Here is a 15,469-nt window from a genome sequence, read left to right on the forward strand (position 1 = left end):
TCGAACTGAACTAAGGACATATTCATGAGTACGGTTTCGATATTTGAGAAAAGTACAGAAAAAGAAGTACAGGCAAAGGAATATGAATTTGTTGATTTTTAATTTCATTAGTGCTTAATAATTTGAATTAACAGGCATGGAAAATTATAGAACTCTTTATATTTCTTAAATTCTGGATTAAATCTAAAGATTTTTGCTTTTATTTACATTCTTGACGGTAGGACTGTGTGAATGTAAATTTTGGTTAGCTGTCAATAATGTTGATATTCTTCAAATGTCTATTTCCTGCAAGTCGCCCTTACGAGCAAAATAATTTTTGAGGTTAGAATTCGGCTTTTCAATTTTATCTTCGAAAAGTGTAAAGAAATTTTGTATTTTTGAAAAGATGTCTGCAAGATACGATCGTGCAATTACTGTGTTCTCTCCCGATGGACATTTACTTCAAGTGGAATACGCCCAAGAAGCCGTCCGTAAAGGATCTACCGCGGTAAGTCCCATTCTTCCGCTTACTGCTTTGCCTTAATCTATCAATTCTCCCTACATCTATATTTTCCTTTATTTCTACTTATTTTCTGTCCCCAGCAGCGGAGTTATTTCTGAATATTACATTATTTTATATCCCTTCAACCTTATTAACCATCATTTCATTTAATTTTCCAATTCCTAGATGCATTTATCAAGTGGTTAATACTTACAGGTTGGAGTTCGAGGAGCCAACACAGTTGTTCTTGGAGTAGAAAAGAAATCAGTAGCAAAGCTTCAAGAGGAGCGCACAGTTCGAAAAATATGCCTCTTAGATGACCATGTTGTAATGGCATTTGCAGGCCTGACTGCAGATGCCCGAATTCTAATTAACCGTGCTCAGATTGAGTGCCAGAGTCATAAATTGACTGTTGAAGACCCAGTAACATTAGAATATATTACAAGGTTGAACTATTTATATTTCTCATAAATAAAAAATTTAACCAAATTATGTATAGATACATAGCAAGTTTGAAACAGAAGTACACTCAAAGTAATGGCAGACGACCTTTTGGGATTTCTTGTCTTATTGGCGGCTTTGATTTTGATGGTAGTCCCCACTTGTATCAGACTGAACCTTCAGGTATTTATTATGAATGGAAAGCAAATGCTACTGGGAGATCAGCAAAAACAGTAAGGGAATTCTTGGAGAAATATTATACGGCTGATGAAGTGTCTACAGAAAGAGGTAGGAAATTTAGTAAATTATAAGCATATGACTACAAATTTTACATTTGTTTTCTTTACCTTGAAGGGACTATTAAGTTAGCTATTCGAGCCTTACTGGAAGTTGTTCAATCAGGACAAAAGAATTTAGAAATTGCAGTAATGCGTCACGGAGAGCCAATGGAGATGTTGGATGGTAACACCATTGAGCAGTATGTGACAGAGATTGAGAAGGAAAAAGAGGAAGAAGCTGAGAAGAAGAAAGCAAAGAAATGAGGGGCAGGAATTTTATGAACTTCTTATCTTACACTTGGGCTAAGTTATATATCTTTTGCATTAAAATAACTAATTTTTAACCTGATAGAGTTTGATTGAATTTAATTATTAAGTAATATAAAGTTAATTTATTCCACATAAGATGAGAGATATGCATATAAGATGAAGTTCAGTTTTTATATATCAAATTGATAGGGGTATCAAATTGAGAAATCAAAATTCCAAGTTACTTAACAATGTTTAATTTGTAGGTACTTGAAAGAAAAGTTTATTTCAAGTGAATTACATGCACAAAGTGTCCAGATTTCTTTCCTTCATGGAATGTCTCAGTTAACACAAAAAATGAATAAGAATTTTTTTACAACCCTGTGCCTAATGTGTAAGTTGCTTTATTTCCAAGCCATAGACTGAAATTAAAAAGCTGTTTGAAAAGATGATTGCTTGTACCTCAGTTGTCTTGGCATGGGAGTTGGTTCAGGTTTGGGATATGTTATATGAATATTCAATAGAACATTAAACATTCTTACATTGGTGGTTCACTTGCCTTAGTTGACTATTAGTGTCTTCTAAATCATTCAGAATAGAAGGTTACAATTAATTTATGTGTATTTCTTTAATTTGCTTTTAGAAGGTGATGAACAACCTACTAAATAGAACAAAATCTTCACTTAGCAAAAGAAAAAATGTCTGTGTCCAGGCTGGTTCAGGTTAGTACATGGAAGTATTTGTTAATTTTAAGCGATTTTTTCCCGTTTTCTTATTTTATTCAACATCTCTTTTTAACATTACATTTAAGCACCTATTAATTTAAGTACATTTATTCTTCACTATTCTTCAGCTTCCGAAGGCCTTGGCCTATTCCTCCTTTTTGAGACCTTGGTAGCTTTCGGTTTTGGTGTTGTGGGATTCTCCAACTCTTTTATTTGCTCCTCGGTAAGCCGACCTTTGTACCAGTCAGCGCTAAATCACAGTAAACTATTAAATTACGAAACCAATGAAATCAAAGAACTTACCATTCAGGTACATTTCTGGCCCAGTCACATCTCTTCACATCATCATCGAATACTTGACCTAGTTTGCATCCATTCCTTCGAGGAGTGTTACCATTAATGCAGACATAGAAGAATTGACAGTCTTCAGGATCTGCGTATCTTGGATGAGTAGCTCCGACTGACTCGTTTACTTTGGGGCATTCAAATTGAAATACCTCTGAAAAAGTAGGGTCTTACAGTACTTATTATGTCTGTACAGGTGGTAATTAATACCTTCAGAAGTGCATCCTTTCCTCTTAGCCTCGTCAGGCCATGAGCAAATTCCAGCGTTTTCATTGTATACAAGTCCATTGGGGCAAATGATCATGTTAAATTTGCCATCGACACAATAATAGAATTTATCGCAAATGTTTCTTTCTTCATGGGCAAAATAGCCATTCTTCCTGGGACAATGTTCTGTTGGTTGGGGTTGTTCTGCAGAAGGGACATTTTAAATATGGAATTATGAATTTCAAAGATCACTTACGAAGTTTAGGTCTCTGACTGCAGTCAATATTAAAAGGCAAGTCACATTTTTCATATTCGGAGCTGTAGTCATTGAAGACCATACCATCAGGACACAATTTTTCGGTAATGACACCATCTAAGCATTGATAGTACTTGTCGCATTGTTCTGCATCCGCAAAATATCCGTTGGCTTCGGGGCATTCGTCCGAAGTTAGAGAGTCATCTTCTTGTTTGGTGGGTTGTTTTCGGGAGGAAGCAGTAGTTGTTCCTCCTAGGGAAAGAATAATTGTGATTATTAAAGTTTGTTAATACCGACTGGATGGAAGCAGTTGAAAGAAGTGATTGTGACATTGTGGCAAGTAAAGTGAATCTGTAATTCAAGATACTGTAAATGCAAATTGTCCCTACTTCTCATACGATCATTTCAATATTTAAAGACTTTTTCACTTTTGCTTTTACGCGTTTATATCGTAATTTAAAATAAAATTAACTTTAACACTATACCAAACATTGAGAGTTCTCTTAAGGGATCGCTTAACAAAGTGACTGATAGACATCGGTGTTTGTTGTAGCTCTAAGGTAGAATTTTCAACCAGACCACCAGAACAGACACGTTTTGCAGATGAAAGTAATGGATTAAAAGAACCATGGCAAACATCATAAACAGGCACTTTCAGTTTAACAGACATGAATTTGCGCGAAGGGACACGACACATTTGAACTTTCTATAACTTTTTCACCATTTTTTTGTGATATGTATAAGAGTAGTAGTCATTGCAGAACCGCCACCCTAAGAATAGAGCTCTGCGACAATTTTTTGCTTAATCCAAGTATAGAAAAATTTATCACTAGTCACCATAATGAATTTCACATTTACAATTTGAGTTTGTTCGGCTTGAAACAACAAAATATTATCAAATCCCGGTGTCGGTCATGACGAATGCGTCACAGTAGATATTTGATGATTAAGTTTGGTGCTGCTGGTAAATTAACCTGCCCATTTCTGGGAACGGTAAAACGATTTTCAAATTCTGCTCAACTTAATTCTTTTTTTTCTTTTCTTTAGTGTTTATTTGTGATTTTGTACTCTGAAGTGGAGCTGAGAACGCTTGATTAGTATTGACCGATTTACACACTGTAAATACCCCTCTTCTCTACCCTTACTAAAGTCTATTTAATTTCGAGATAGACATTATCCAAAGAAATCCACGTTCACAGTCGCAGCAAAACTATAGAACATGATCGCACTTAGGCTCTCGTAAAATGTAATAAAGGATGATATGTGAGCTTATTGCTAAAATAATTTAACAAATTAAAAGTTGAAATATATGAGGAGGGCCAACAAAAAGTTACAAAAAGCAATAAATAACAATTAATTTATATGTGTGTGTAGGTACGTACGTAAGCAATGGAAATGATACTGATTGCAACTCTGCAAAACGGTTCGTGACTTGCAGGTACAGACCAATAAACGGCTGGCTACGTGGTGTATGAGCTTATTATTGTTTTGATCGTGTCTGTCTTTTAGACTATAGATGTGGGGTTCAGAACTACGTTTCCAGATTTTATAAATCTGTAAAATTTCTTATTTGAGCTGTTTACCCTCCCTTAGTTTATTTTAAAGTTTATATAGTTTAAAAGATTTCGTATATATGGGCCTTTACATAGTGCTACAAATTGGGATGCAGTATTAAATTGCTATCTTAAATATATATACAGAGTGTTTCATAAACATAGCGACAAACTTTCAGGGGATGTAGAGCTTATACGAACAAATATCTAGATCGAATAAAGTTAGGTCCGAAATCACTTCGTTTCCAAGATACAGTGTTTAATTTATTTTTTTAATATTTCAAAAATGGTTAGGTTACGAACGTGAAACTAAGGATGGTGGAATAGGTGTGCATATTCTGGAGTAGGGAGAATATTTTTACCTACATCAGTGGCGACTGTACAGCCATTCAATCGGATGTTTTTAATGAAAAAACGGTAAGTCACTGACTTTTTTAATACGAATATATTTCTTTAATATTCCATCAATTCTTAATAAAAAAAGGCGTGTTAGTGTTTTGTTGCTCAAGTAGCCGTTTTCAAGATAAAAAATAATTTCTCATTTCTGTGCCTACCAAAAAACCGAAATAAGTTTCCAAGTGCAATTTTTTCTTAATTTTTTAGGAGGAATCAATTTAATTTTCTTTTAGTAGAGGTAGAGGACATGACCACAAACATTTTTTATCTAATAAAATATGTCTGCAATTTAACGATAAAAAAATTAACAATTATTTATGGACAAACTATATTTAAACTGTCAAGAACTGGTTTCTTCATTTAAAACAAAATTAATTGGATTTCCATGACAAGGACAAAACAAAGACAAACACAGACTATGGTGCAGCATGATGAATAGATAGCATTATGATTAATAGAAATGTATCTACGTGTGTAAACGGCTCAGAATTTAACGGAACCATGCTTTGGAAGGGGAGTATTATTTTGCGATGAGGCATGTTTCACACATATTTGTTTTCATGTTCTCTACTTTTACTAAAAGAAAATTAACTTAATTTCTCTTAAAGAATTTTAAAAAATCGCACTTGGAAACCTATACTGGTTTTTTGGTAGGCACAGGAATGATAAATCATTTTTTATCTTAAAAACGGCTACTTAAGCAACAACACTAAGAGGTCTTTTTTATTAAGAATTGATGAAATATTAAAATGTATATATATATTCGTATTACAAAAGTCAGTGATGTACCATTTTTTTCATTAAAAACATCCAATTGAATAGCCGTATGGACGTCACTGCGGTAGGTGAAAATATTCTGCCTACTTTAGAACATGCAGAATTATCCCGTCATAGCGTGTCCCTAGTTTCATGTTCATATCCCAAACCGTTTTGGAAATATTAAAAAAATATAAAAAAATAGAAATTAAACACTGTATCTTGAAAACGAAGTGATTTTGGATCTAACTTTATTTGGTCTAAATATTTGTTTTTATGAGCTCTACATCCCCTGAAAGTTTATCGGTATGTTTATAAAACACCCTGTATAGTCTGTCTCAGAATAGTTATTATGAAATTGATAACCGTTCCAGGACAGATTACTTGAAAAGTAGTGTATTTTTGTTGAAGATAAGAGTTTTAATTATACAAAAATATATATATTTTTTTCCGTTCAAGCCCATCTGGTTACTTCAAAGTTACTTAGTTTTTCAGAGCCAGATTAGTTCAAGCTTTTCCTAAATTATTGGAAATATGGTGTCTCTAGAAAGACAGATTTTGGAGCCTGCAAATTCTTTACCAATATAACTTCAAGATTTCTAGGCACTACAAAAATGCTAAATTTTTGGGCCATGCAAGTGAAAGACACCAAATCTAATGTTCTGTTTGGTTCAGGCCAATTCTGGTTTCTCCAAAATTGAAGATGCTTTCTCTAAGATATTACTACTAAGACTAGGTTTATTACAGTAAAATTATACCAAAAATACCCGAATTATAACTGATGATTGAAAATTAATGATTTTATAATGGGTACCTGTTTTGGTTAAAAGTGAGAGCGGTAGCACCGAAGAAATGACCAAGGTCAAAGCCAGAGTCATAAACATTTCCTACTACGATATATGCAGCTACTAATGAACTAGAATGACTTAAGGAATTTTTTCATGTAAATTCTTTCATCAAGAATGGATCTGACACCAGTTAATGCACAGTTTGGGTTTTTAACAATCGAAGTTTACGCAAGCGAATAAGCGACTTTCTACAATCTCAACTTTCGCTAATAAACTGACAAAAAAAATACGAAAATCAATTAAATGTATTGTGTATTGTTGCTAAAAAGGCTTGAAAACTGCGAAACAGGCCTGTGAAATAAGGAAGGATATATTTCAGCATAACTTGGCATATCGGGCGAGAGGTTACGTGTTACAAACTTGCAGAATTCTATTAAGAATTACTAATTATTTATGTATATGATGAAAGTGCTAAAGGTTTACGCCTACGAAGACTCGAAACCGCGACACAGACAACGGTGGAAGAGCATTGAAAATTAGATTTTGCCAATGCATTTTGCATCCTCTGGTTCCAGGCGATTCTAGACCAAAAAGAAAATTCTGAAAATTTTGTGTGCGACGACTTGCAGCATTTGTCATGGCCATTCGGTTGGTTTGTGGGATGTTAGATAAAAAAATATGCCAACGGTGGTTCGTTTCGACGAGTAGATAAACGATTACTCCCTTTTAATCGATTAACGGTCTATTTCCGCATAAAAAGCGCACAAAGGCAGCTTAATTAACTTAGCGCTGATTAGTGATTCATCATCGCCACTCGGCAAAACGCACCAAGGTGGCATTTAAATTTTAAAAGCATTTACAAATCAATAAAAAAAATGATCTAATTACTAAACTATAATACTTGGTAATGGACCGCACTGTTCACATTAAGAAATATTCAACAATGCCTTGATAGAAAGGTGTGTAAGTATCTGAAGGTAAAGCAAAGAACTCATAAGCTGACTTGCAAGCTTTCCTTCTTGCACCTTTACCACGTAATAGCACATGCATTTTTTTAAATTACAAAAACTGTTAAAAACTCACCAACAAGAAGACAAATCCAAACAATACATCGTAACTTGTTCATGATTAAGTTGTAACTGGTGGGCAAACTAAAGTGGCGAGCTGCTATAAAGAACTTGCCATTCAAGTATGCGGTCTGACCTTCGCTGACATATGCACGAAGAAATGAAGAGTCAAAGCGATTCCTCGATTTCTGAAGCAATTTACATTCCTTTCTGGGATTTACGTAAGTGTATCTTCTTAGGAAAGTAATTGATCGTTAAGTCTTTCTATTACTGAGACTTGGCATGAAGTGTTCGCTCTGATAGTTTTCTTCAATATGGATTGTTGTATAATTAGGTGTGTAGTTTCAATGCAGACAGATCACGGTTAACATGGTATTTAACACATCATGGTCTCTTTTGTGGTAGAAGCAACTTCCGGTTTTCGAAGGCTTTCGGGTTTGGCTTTTAATGTAGGTATGAGTTTTTTGTTAAAAATTGACAAAATACCAAAGCTACCTTAAGTATGTTTATTAAAATTTAAGTAGCTTTGCCATAGTTAATGATCCATTAAAGTGATTGAATTTTGAAGCTCAAAAACGAGAATAATTCGAATTCTTGAAAATTATATAGTCAAACTGTTTAGAACATGCACTAAGAAATTGTTGATAGTCAATAAGGAAATTTAATTTTTTTTTTACCTTTTTGTGGAACATCTTAAACTGGGCCATTTAGTATTGCGCTAAAATTCACCAGCAACATTTTTCCAGATAGTCGTTATCTCCACATTGTTCTTCTTTGCTGGAGTGTCTTATAGACATATCCGAGTTGAGTCAAAAATTTCAGGAGCATACCTATGGGGTGGGTTTGTCGACATTACTACAACTTTAATTTTTCTCTTTCTTAATATTTCTTCGTGTATCACTTCCTTTTTGAGTTAAAAAAATTGCGATAAGACTTCTGCTTGATTAATAAAACAAATACTTTTTATAAAATTCATACAAAATTCTTTGACAAACGCTGCTTATCGAAAATAAGAAGAATCATCTTCTGAAATTATGGTTATCATTTTCGAACCGTTTTATATGTTCGACTTTTAGATCTTCAAATGATTTGATTGATTTTAGGGAACAAAACAAAGGATTCTTCATAATAAATAATAAAGAATAAAATACTCCCGAAATTAATTTCTATGTAATTTTATTTAAATAAAAAATTCGAAATAATTTTACATACCACAGATACGTAATATTAATTCACCTAAAGCGAATCCTTAAGAAAATTAAGAATTCGCAAACTAGATTACCACTCAAATTTTACATAATACAACCGGAATAAAATCAAGATTTTAGCGTGATTTCTATTACGCTTTAGCAAAAATTTTCACACAACCGAAAAGTTTGTTGCCTATAAAAACTCTTGATAAAAGTTTTCTACATAAGTGGCGTTAATGAATAAAATTCAAATGGGTACTTATACGAATCATAAGACGAACATTGGAATAAATACATACATAATTTGGTAAATGACAGGATGAATAAAGTGAGTGCAAACATGTATTCATTATTTTAATATTTTTAGTTTCAGCATTCAGTTTTTGTTACAATTACAAGGTAGTATTGGCACGACGCATCCATCCCTCTCGTTCTTTTTGCTCTATATACATACCTACAAAAATTAATATAATTAGTACGAAAAAATGAACAATCTTTAAAGAGATCCTTCTGAATAAGATCAGAACTTGATGCCCTTCCAATGCGATCTCTCTAAAAATTGAGGACATGCATAGCTTTTACAGATATACCAGTGTCTTTGGAGAAAAGTACATATTAGTTAACTATTCTAGAGCTTTCTCTATGGTAATAATATATTCACTTTAAACTTACGTCAAATTTATAACAATATCGCGGTAAAATTGACGTCAGTCTTTCACAAAAATGGACAGAGCAGAGTACAACAATTGGAAGTGTGAAAATAACCCGCACAATATTATTTATATAGAAACAGGTAACACTAATTAAGATTTCTCCTATTTTACTTACTATTATCTTAACTGATCGCGAATCGCTTCGTTCGTTCACACCCCCAATTAAACACGCGCGTGTGAAAAAGTTCAAAATCAATGCCCAATTTCTTCAAAGGTTACTAAGAACTAAGTTACGTACTAAACAATGAGTATTCGACTTAAGCTTAACCTAAGAACAATTTGGCAATATTTTCCAGGAACCTAATTAGTGTTCCATAGGAAGTGTTTTTTGATTTTTCGTCCACAAGTGCGGTGCACCTCATCACAGGTAGACAAGACCTTGTTTCAGATTAATTTTCATTCTTAGTAAGTTTTCATATTTTCAAACGAATTTGCCAGGTTAAACTTGAACCAAGGTATCTCGAAATTTACCAATACATACTTGAATTTTTTTAGAATTATCAAGCTATCATTATTATGGTTTTTCCGTAAAATGTATCAAGCTATTCTTTGACAGTCATTGTTTTTCAACAATTGCATTTGATGTCAAAGATAGCTTGATACTTTTGACAATGTATCAAGCGATCTTTAAGGTTTCCATGAAATGACAAATTTTTTCAAGTTAGCTTGAAGTTTCCTTCGTTATTATTAAGGCTTTTATTACGATAAATTTATCCTCGGGCTACTGTCGGATCTATCACTGTGAGGTTCTTAAGAAATTTGTCAAATTATCCTCAAGTTTCCTTTGCCATTTATGGGGGAGGTTTTTATGATTTTGAGAGATTTATATTAATGACTATCTTCTGATCTCTTTTATCTGATCGTTACCTCATCGCCTTTCATAAGATCCAGCGCCGTCGTGGACGTCATGAAGAAATTCCACTGGATTGCTGCTTAGAGGGCTAGAAAATATTCCCAATTGCATTTTCACCGGCCGTGAAAGCCTTTACAGTCTGATTAACCTAAGTATGTAATAAGTTAGATTAACACATTATTATGGCAACATACAGTGCTTATTTAAATATAAAAGTTGTGATTTCTGTTTAGATGCTTTTCTAGTCATATATACATTATTTTCGCATGCGTGTAACATACAGGGCTGATTGAAACTAAGCGCGTTCAAGTCAACAAACATTCACGGTGATTTCTCTATTAGTACTAGGATAACCTGCATTATACTATTTCCCTAGAAATTAGTGACTTTATCTAAGTGAATGAAATACTGGCTTATTGAGAGAACGATTATGTTATGGTATTTCAATGAGCTGGGAGGGTCCAAACTCTTCATATTGATCAGAATATTTGTGCCTCTGGAGGGTAGATACCTACCTGAAGGGCCTCTTGCAGTGTCAAGTCCAGAATGTCTAGTTTGAAACCATCCTAACGTCGAAATTAATAAGCTTGAAAATGCCTTAACTTGTCGGTATAAAACTAAAAAAATGGCAGTGAGAGATTGTTCAAATTAGCACTGTAAACAAGGCTTTAACAGCTGAAGAAAGTCCGGTATAAGTCCATGGACTGCAGTGCAAAAATGAGCATTACATTTTGACCACAGTAAAGAATTTAACATTATTTTGAGCATGATGTGTTTACCAAAGTATTGTCAAGGAAGATTTCCAAACAAAACAAAAATATTCGTTGTCATAAAATTCTAAACAATCGTTAAATTCTTTATGCACTCAAAATGAAGTACTCAATGATAATGAGCTAACGTAATCGGAGATTTTGTTGTCAGGAAAATACCATATTTGTGAGCGACGCTCCTATATAAAATTAAACCTAAAGTAAGTTTTCCTTAAAGGTAAGTCTTTGGTATGAATGAGGATTCTGTTTTAAGTTAAATAACTGCCTATTCTTCAAGCTCAGTCTCTTCTCCTGGTGCGGCGTACATGTCAGCCAATTTATCAAAACGAGGTCCCCACGCATCCAAATACCCGTAGTCCTGTTGTTCGTCATCTGTGCCTGGAAAGGAGGAAGAATTCGAAAATAAATTCAAAAGTATGGTTGGTCTCCCTCTAACTAAGTTGACATCATTTCTTTGAAGGTCTTCACATACCGATTATCTTATATAGCCTTAACACCAGTTATCTATACATTATCTATACATTATCAATTGGTGTCATTTAAAATAACGGACAGTGACAGCAGCTGAACTTGATATATGAACGAGGTTAGAAATCTAATAAATGTCAAATATTAATAGGTAATATGCTGAATTCTTGTGTCAATGTTGACACCTATAACATTTGTTAGATTTCTCGTCTCATTCATATCTAAATTTTAACTGCTGCCTCTTTCCATTATTTATACAGGAACAAAACAATTGATTGATGAGGAAAACATTCTATAATATGACGAGTAGTTTCCGTTTTAAGCAAGAATATCTGGGAATATCCCAATCAGAAATTACATCCACATCAGTCTGAAATTGATTTTTTAGGAAATGTTTAGGCTAATGTCCGAAAATCCTTCGGAGAAGTAGCGTCAATTATACATATCTATAAAATAAAGTTTGCGAGAATAAGAATTGTTCGCAATGTTCAAATAAGTTAATCTGATTTGAAAGAAGTTTGTGGAAATCTTGAAGAGATCTGTCCTTGAACGGACTAATTACGAACTTTCGAGAATTTTCGAGACACTTTCATCGACTTAAAATTAACTTTTCCAGGAATCTAAGGACTCTCAATAGTAATTTTCCAAAAATTGAGACGAGCATTTTTCCTGTGGTACTAGAAACATGTCGCGATATTTATCAGTTTTCTCTTTTTTGAAGATAGGAAAGTTCAGGATGGTCATGCAGTAGATATACTTGTAATTTTAGGTTTCTATTTAAAAATTATTACAAATAAATTGCAATAATGTGCCTGTTTGGATCGTTGTCATGGTCTTAGCAAGATTGCCGTTGGTAAGGATATAACTACACCTTCCTAAAAAATCCTTAAAAATATATTTCATAACTCCTCTTACACAGATATACACAACTTGTGCACTAAAACTATGTCCACCATGATATAGGAATTATTGTTAACATTGTTTCATGTGTTCATATATTAAATTCGAATTGTAATAATGAAATCAAAGTGGACACAGCCACTAAGACGTCTGCAAGTGAAGGCACATAACTGCATTCCAAATCAAAATCAACCAAAAACGATACAAAGCTGAAGCCATTGTATCTAACCACATACTTGGATTTATGCCACGTAACCGCCATCTGCCAACATTTGATAAAACGATAAATTTAAGAAACTGCTTATCACGACAATCAAAAAACTTATATGAGAAACATTGCAATTAACCACAATTCAACACAATTGTAGATAATAAAATGAAAAGGGAAAAATAACAAAACTACTACAAAATCGTACAGAAAAGAACGAGAGCAAAATTAACTTTTTAATAATGTGTCTAACTTACCAGAAGCCAAAGAGCTGAGAGATCCCGCAGTACTGCCACCACCCTCATAGGCGTAGTTCCTTAAATCATCGAAGGGTGGTGCATTGGGGTCGCAATCTGCTCGTTTCTTGTGCTCGTCAATAAAACCACCCACGTTGGGTTCCTGGCCGGGAACCATCATGGTAACTGTACAAAACCAAATGCAATTTTAAATCTGAATCCTCCCCAACGCAGACATCACTTACATCCGAGCTTATTGGGATCGAACTCTGGATGCGGTCCATTAATCGGAATTTGCAGAGGAGTGATGTCGAAGGCCGTCATGTCATCCTCGCCTCCTCCTTCGTCGTCATAGTTGATGATGTTTTCTCTGACATCGTCATCTGGACCTGGATATTTTATGTGTGCCTCTCTTCGCCGGTTATAGACCACGAAGACCAGCACCAGGACTATGGTAAGTCAATTAGTTTCGATTAAGAAAGTAATTATGACAGTAAGAAGTTTATAGTAGATTTTAGCATGCTGGTGCAAAAATGGGAAGTCGACAAGCTCTTTCGGGCCAAATTATCGAAGTTGAGTTGAGTTTAACAGCGCCGTAAAGTTCTTAATAGTAATCGCTCGTCATATCGAAGGAAGCTACGTTCTTGGTAATGTTGCCAGTACCTCGGTAATAGGACCTTCGTGCTAAAAAGTCAAAGTCCAGGTAACTTTATCAGGAGGTTAATTTAGTATTCTCTTAAATAATTTGCATAGTAACGATATGATAAGTGTGTGTACAGCATTATTGGATTTCATGCGAATTGTTTGTGCTATTGCCAGCAATAAGATCTATTGGCCTTAAAGACTTTGAGGATTTAAACTTTTACTTTAACCAACTCTAATACTTTTCAGCTGGTTGAGCTCTTCTTTTGTTACGTTTAGAAGTTGGAAACTTGAAAAAACTTCCACATTTCGATGTTATAACTAAATATATGAAGTTGTAGCTTAGCTTCAACAATGTCATGTTTCGTGGGAAAAAAACTTGATTATACAGCTTTGCTTGCATTGGTTATCCAATACATAGCGAAGATGCACGTTCTCAGTAAAACGAATTAAAGCCACTGTTTTGCTTCTTTTCAGCCACGGAAGTAAACTCATCAATCCACAACATCCGGGAACTTCCAAGTTTTAATTAGATCAACACTAAAGGCTGTCATAAGTTGATGCAAGTTTGAGTACTTTATAATTAAATTTTTAAGAAATTTGGTTCAACAGGGATAATTGCTTCAGCCTTTTTATTACGTAAACTGCTGGCCCAAGGTATCAAGCAAGTTTTAGGCCCATATTTGAAATTCTAAAAAAGGTTCACCGGATTTTCTTAAGCCAAACGATCTCAGATAGGCACTTTCCTTTAGCAATTTAACAGAGCATACGCAGGGCCTGCCTCAGCAAGTCTGGCGCTCTGGAAGAAATTCGTAATCACTGCCTGAGAGACCGCGGACCAGGAACGTCCACTGTCCTGGGCGGTCGGTCAACCTCTCCCTCCCGTGAGGCCGGTACCGTATATACGCAGCAAAATCAATACTTTCCTTAATAATTGAACAATAGAGAAATTTGAGTAAAAACATCTTCTTGCGAGTTCTACATAAAAAAATCCGGTGAATCGTTTGCAAATTTTGAAATCTAATTTTTTGGCAGGTAAATAGGTTCAACACGCTTTTTTTAAAATTTCCTAATTATTCATCTAACATGCAAAATTAAGACAATTATTAAAGTGAGGGTGAATGATCATCCAGAGACATTGTGGGGTACCTACCCATAAGCAGCAACAAACAGCCAATCACAGTCAAAATGAAATCCTTTGAGGGCATAATGGCGCCCGCCGAGGCCAGCTCGAGTTCGCAATTAAGGCCTGTGTGTTCTCGAGGACAAATGCACTCGTACCTCAAAGGAGGATCGAGGTCCACGCATATGCCTCCATTGGTGCAAGGCAACCAATGGCATTCATTAACGTTAACGCACTCGAGTTCCGAGGACCCTCGGATATGTGCTTTGTACCCTGCTCGACAACTAAAAAGGGGTAATTTCTCGGTCACTTACCTTTTTGGAGGAGGATATGGGCCTTGGGTTTAAGTTGCGATGGCACTGAGTACGCCCTTGGGTAATTTTGCAGGTATGTGTCTTATGACCGTTAAATTGACTTTTATATTTAGGAGTATTTTGTCAAAAAAAGTTTGTTTTCCTCTTATCGCTTATTGGAATTAAAAACCATCATAATTTTGTGCAGCTATTGGGATTTCTTTTGAATGACATGCTGCCATATAAATACGTTTAAATGGTAGCTGACGTTATTTTTGCTCTGAATTTCAAAGAGTTGTACAATAGTTGCACAACTGTTACCTCTATTGAATGAGGACACTACTCCATAAACTTTTTTTCAGATATTCTATAGTTTTAAAACGTTTTCCGCTAAAAATGATTTTTTAATTTTTTTTCGAGTTACGACGGATTTTTTCAGATATGCGAAATGTTACAGGGCTGTTCTATAGTGCCTTTGCTCCTAACTTTCAAACAGCTAGTCGCACCAAAATTGACCAAAAACACATTGAC

The 15,469-nt window shown here is 34.6% G+C and overlaps 3 protein-coding genes across 7 annotated transcripts in view; 1 reads left to right on the top strand and 2 right to left on the bottom strand.

Moving 5' to 3' along the window:
- The first annotated feature begins 284 nt into the window (after window positions 1-284).
- LOC136419535 (proteasome subunit alpha type-7-1-like) lies at window positions 285-1,551 on the top strand. The gene is made up of 4 exons (XM_066405955.1): window positions 285-487; window positions 698-927; window positions 981-1,210; window positions 1,277-1,551. Exons 1-4 carry the CDS (start codon window positions 386-388, stop codon window positions 1,462-1,464), a joined length of 750 nt encoding a protein of 249 aa, XP_066262052.1. The 5' UTR covers window positions 285-385; the 3' UTR covers window positions 1,465-1,551.
- Window positions 1,552-2,231: 680 nt separating this feature from the next.
- On the bottom strand, window positions 2,232-7,846 carry obst-B (obstructor-B). Its single transcript, XM_066405953.1, has 5 exons — window positions 7,559-7,846; window positions 2,983-3,234; window positions 2,730-2,930; window positions 2,478-2,673; window positions 2,232-2,424 (listed from the first exon to the last, which is right to left on the bottom strand). Exons 1-5 carry the CDS (start codon window positions 7,599-7,601, stop codon window positions 2,292-2,294), a joined length of 825 nt encoding a protein of 274 aa, XP_066262050.1. The 5' UTR covers window positions 7,602-7,846; the 3' UTR covers window positions 2,232-2,291.
- Window positions 7,847-8,701: 855 nt separating this feature from the next.
- Window positions 8,702-15,469, bottom strand: part of CadN (Cadherin-N) — a 286,639-nt gene continuing 279,871 nt past the window's right edge. For 3 of the 5 annotated variants that reach the window (XM_066405931.1, XM_066405930.1, XM_066405932.1), the window contains 3 exons: window positions 13,126-13,329; window positions 12,902-13,066; window positions 8,702-11,446 (listed from right to left, as the gene is read on the bottom strand). In XM_066405931.1, the coding sequence (XP_066262028.1) occupies window positions 11,334-11,446; window positions 12,902-13,066; window positions 13,126-13,329 (482 nt within the window). In that variant the 3' untranslated portion in view covers window positions 8,702-11,333. Of the gene's footprint in view, window positions 11,447-12,901; window positions 13,067-13,125; window positions 13,330-14,675; window positions 14,930-15,469 lie in introns of all 5 variants that reach the window. The other 2 variants (XM_066405928.1, XM_066405929.1) reach the window with 1 other exon arrangement.

The sequence above is a fragment of the Euwallacea similis genome, chromosome 2 (assembly GCF_039881205.1).
Source record: "Euwallacea similis isolate ESF13 chromosome 2, ESF131.1, whole genome shotgun sequence".
Lineage (NCBI taxonomy): Eukaryota > Metazoa > Arthropoda > Insecta > Coleoptera > Curculionidae > Euwallacea > Euwallacea similis.

What these genes read in the sequence shown, in the direction of transcription:
- LOC136419535 (XM_066405955.1), top strand. Translation starts at nt 386, where the DNA reads ATGTCTGCAAGATACGATCGTGCAATTACTGTGTTCTCTCCCGATGGA. An exon ending in TCCGTAAAGGATCTACCGCG is followed by an intron (nt 488 to 697) that starts GTAAGTCCCATT and finishes TAATACTTACAG; the next exon opens with GTTGGAGTTCGAGGAGCCAA. An exon ending in ACATTAGAATATATTACAAG is followed by an intron (nt 928 to 980) that starts GTTGAACTATTT and finishes AATTATGTATAG; the next exon opens with ATACATAGCAAGTTTGAAAC.
- obst-B (XM_066405953.1), bottom strand. Translation starts at nt 7,601, where the DNA reads ATGAACAAGTTACGATGTATTGTTTGGATTTGTCTTCTTGTTG. An exon ending in GAAAGGATGCACTTCTGAAG is followed by an intron (nt 2,674 to 2,729) that starts GTATTAATTACC and finishes CTACTTTTTCAG; the next exon opens with AGGTATTTCAATTTGAATGC. An exon ending in GCCAGAAATGTACCTGAATG is followed by an intron (nt 2,425 to 2,477) that starts GTAAGTTCTTTG and finishes ACTGTGATTTAG; the next exon opens with CGCTGACTGGTACAAAGGTC.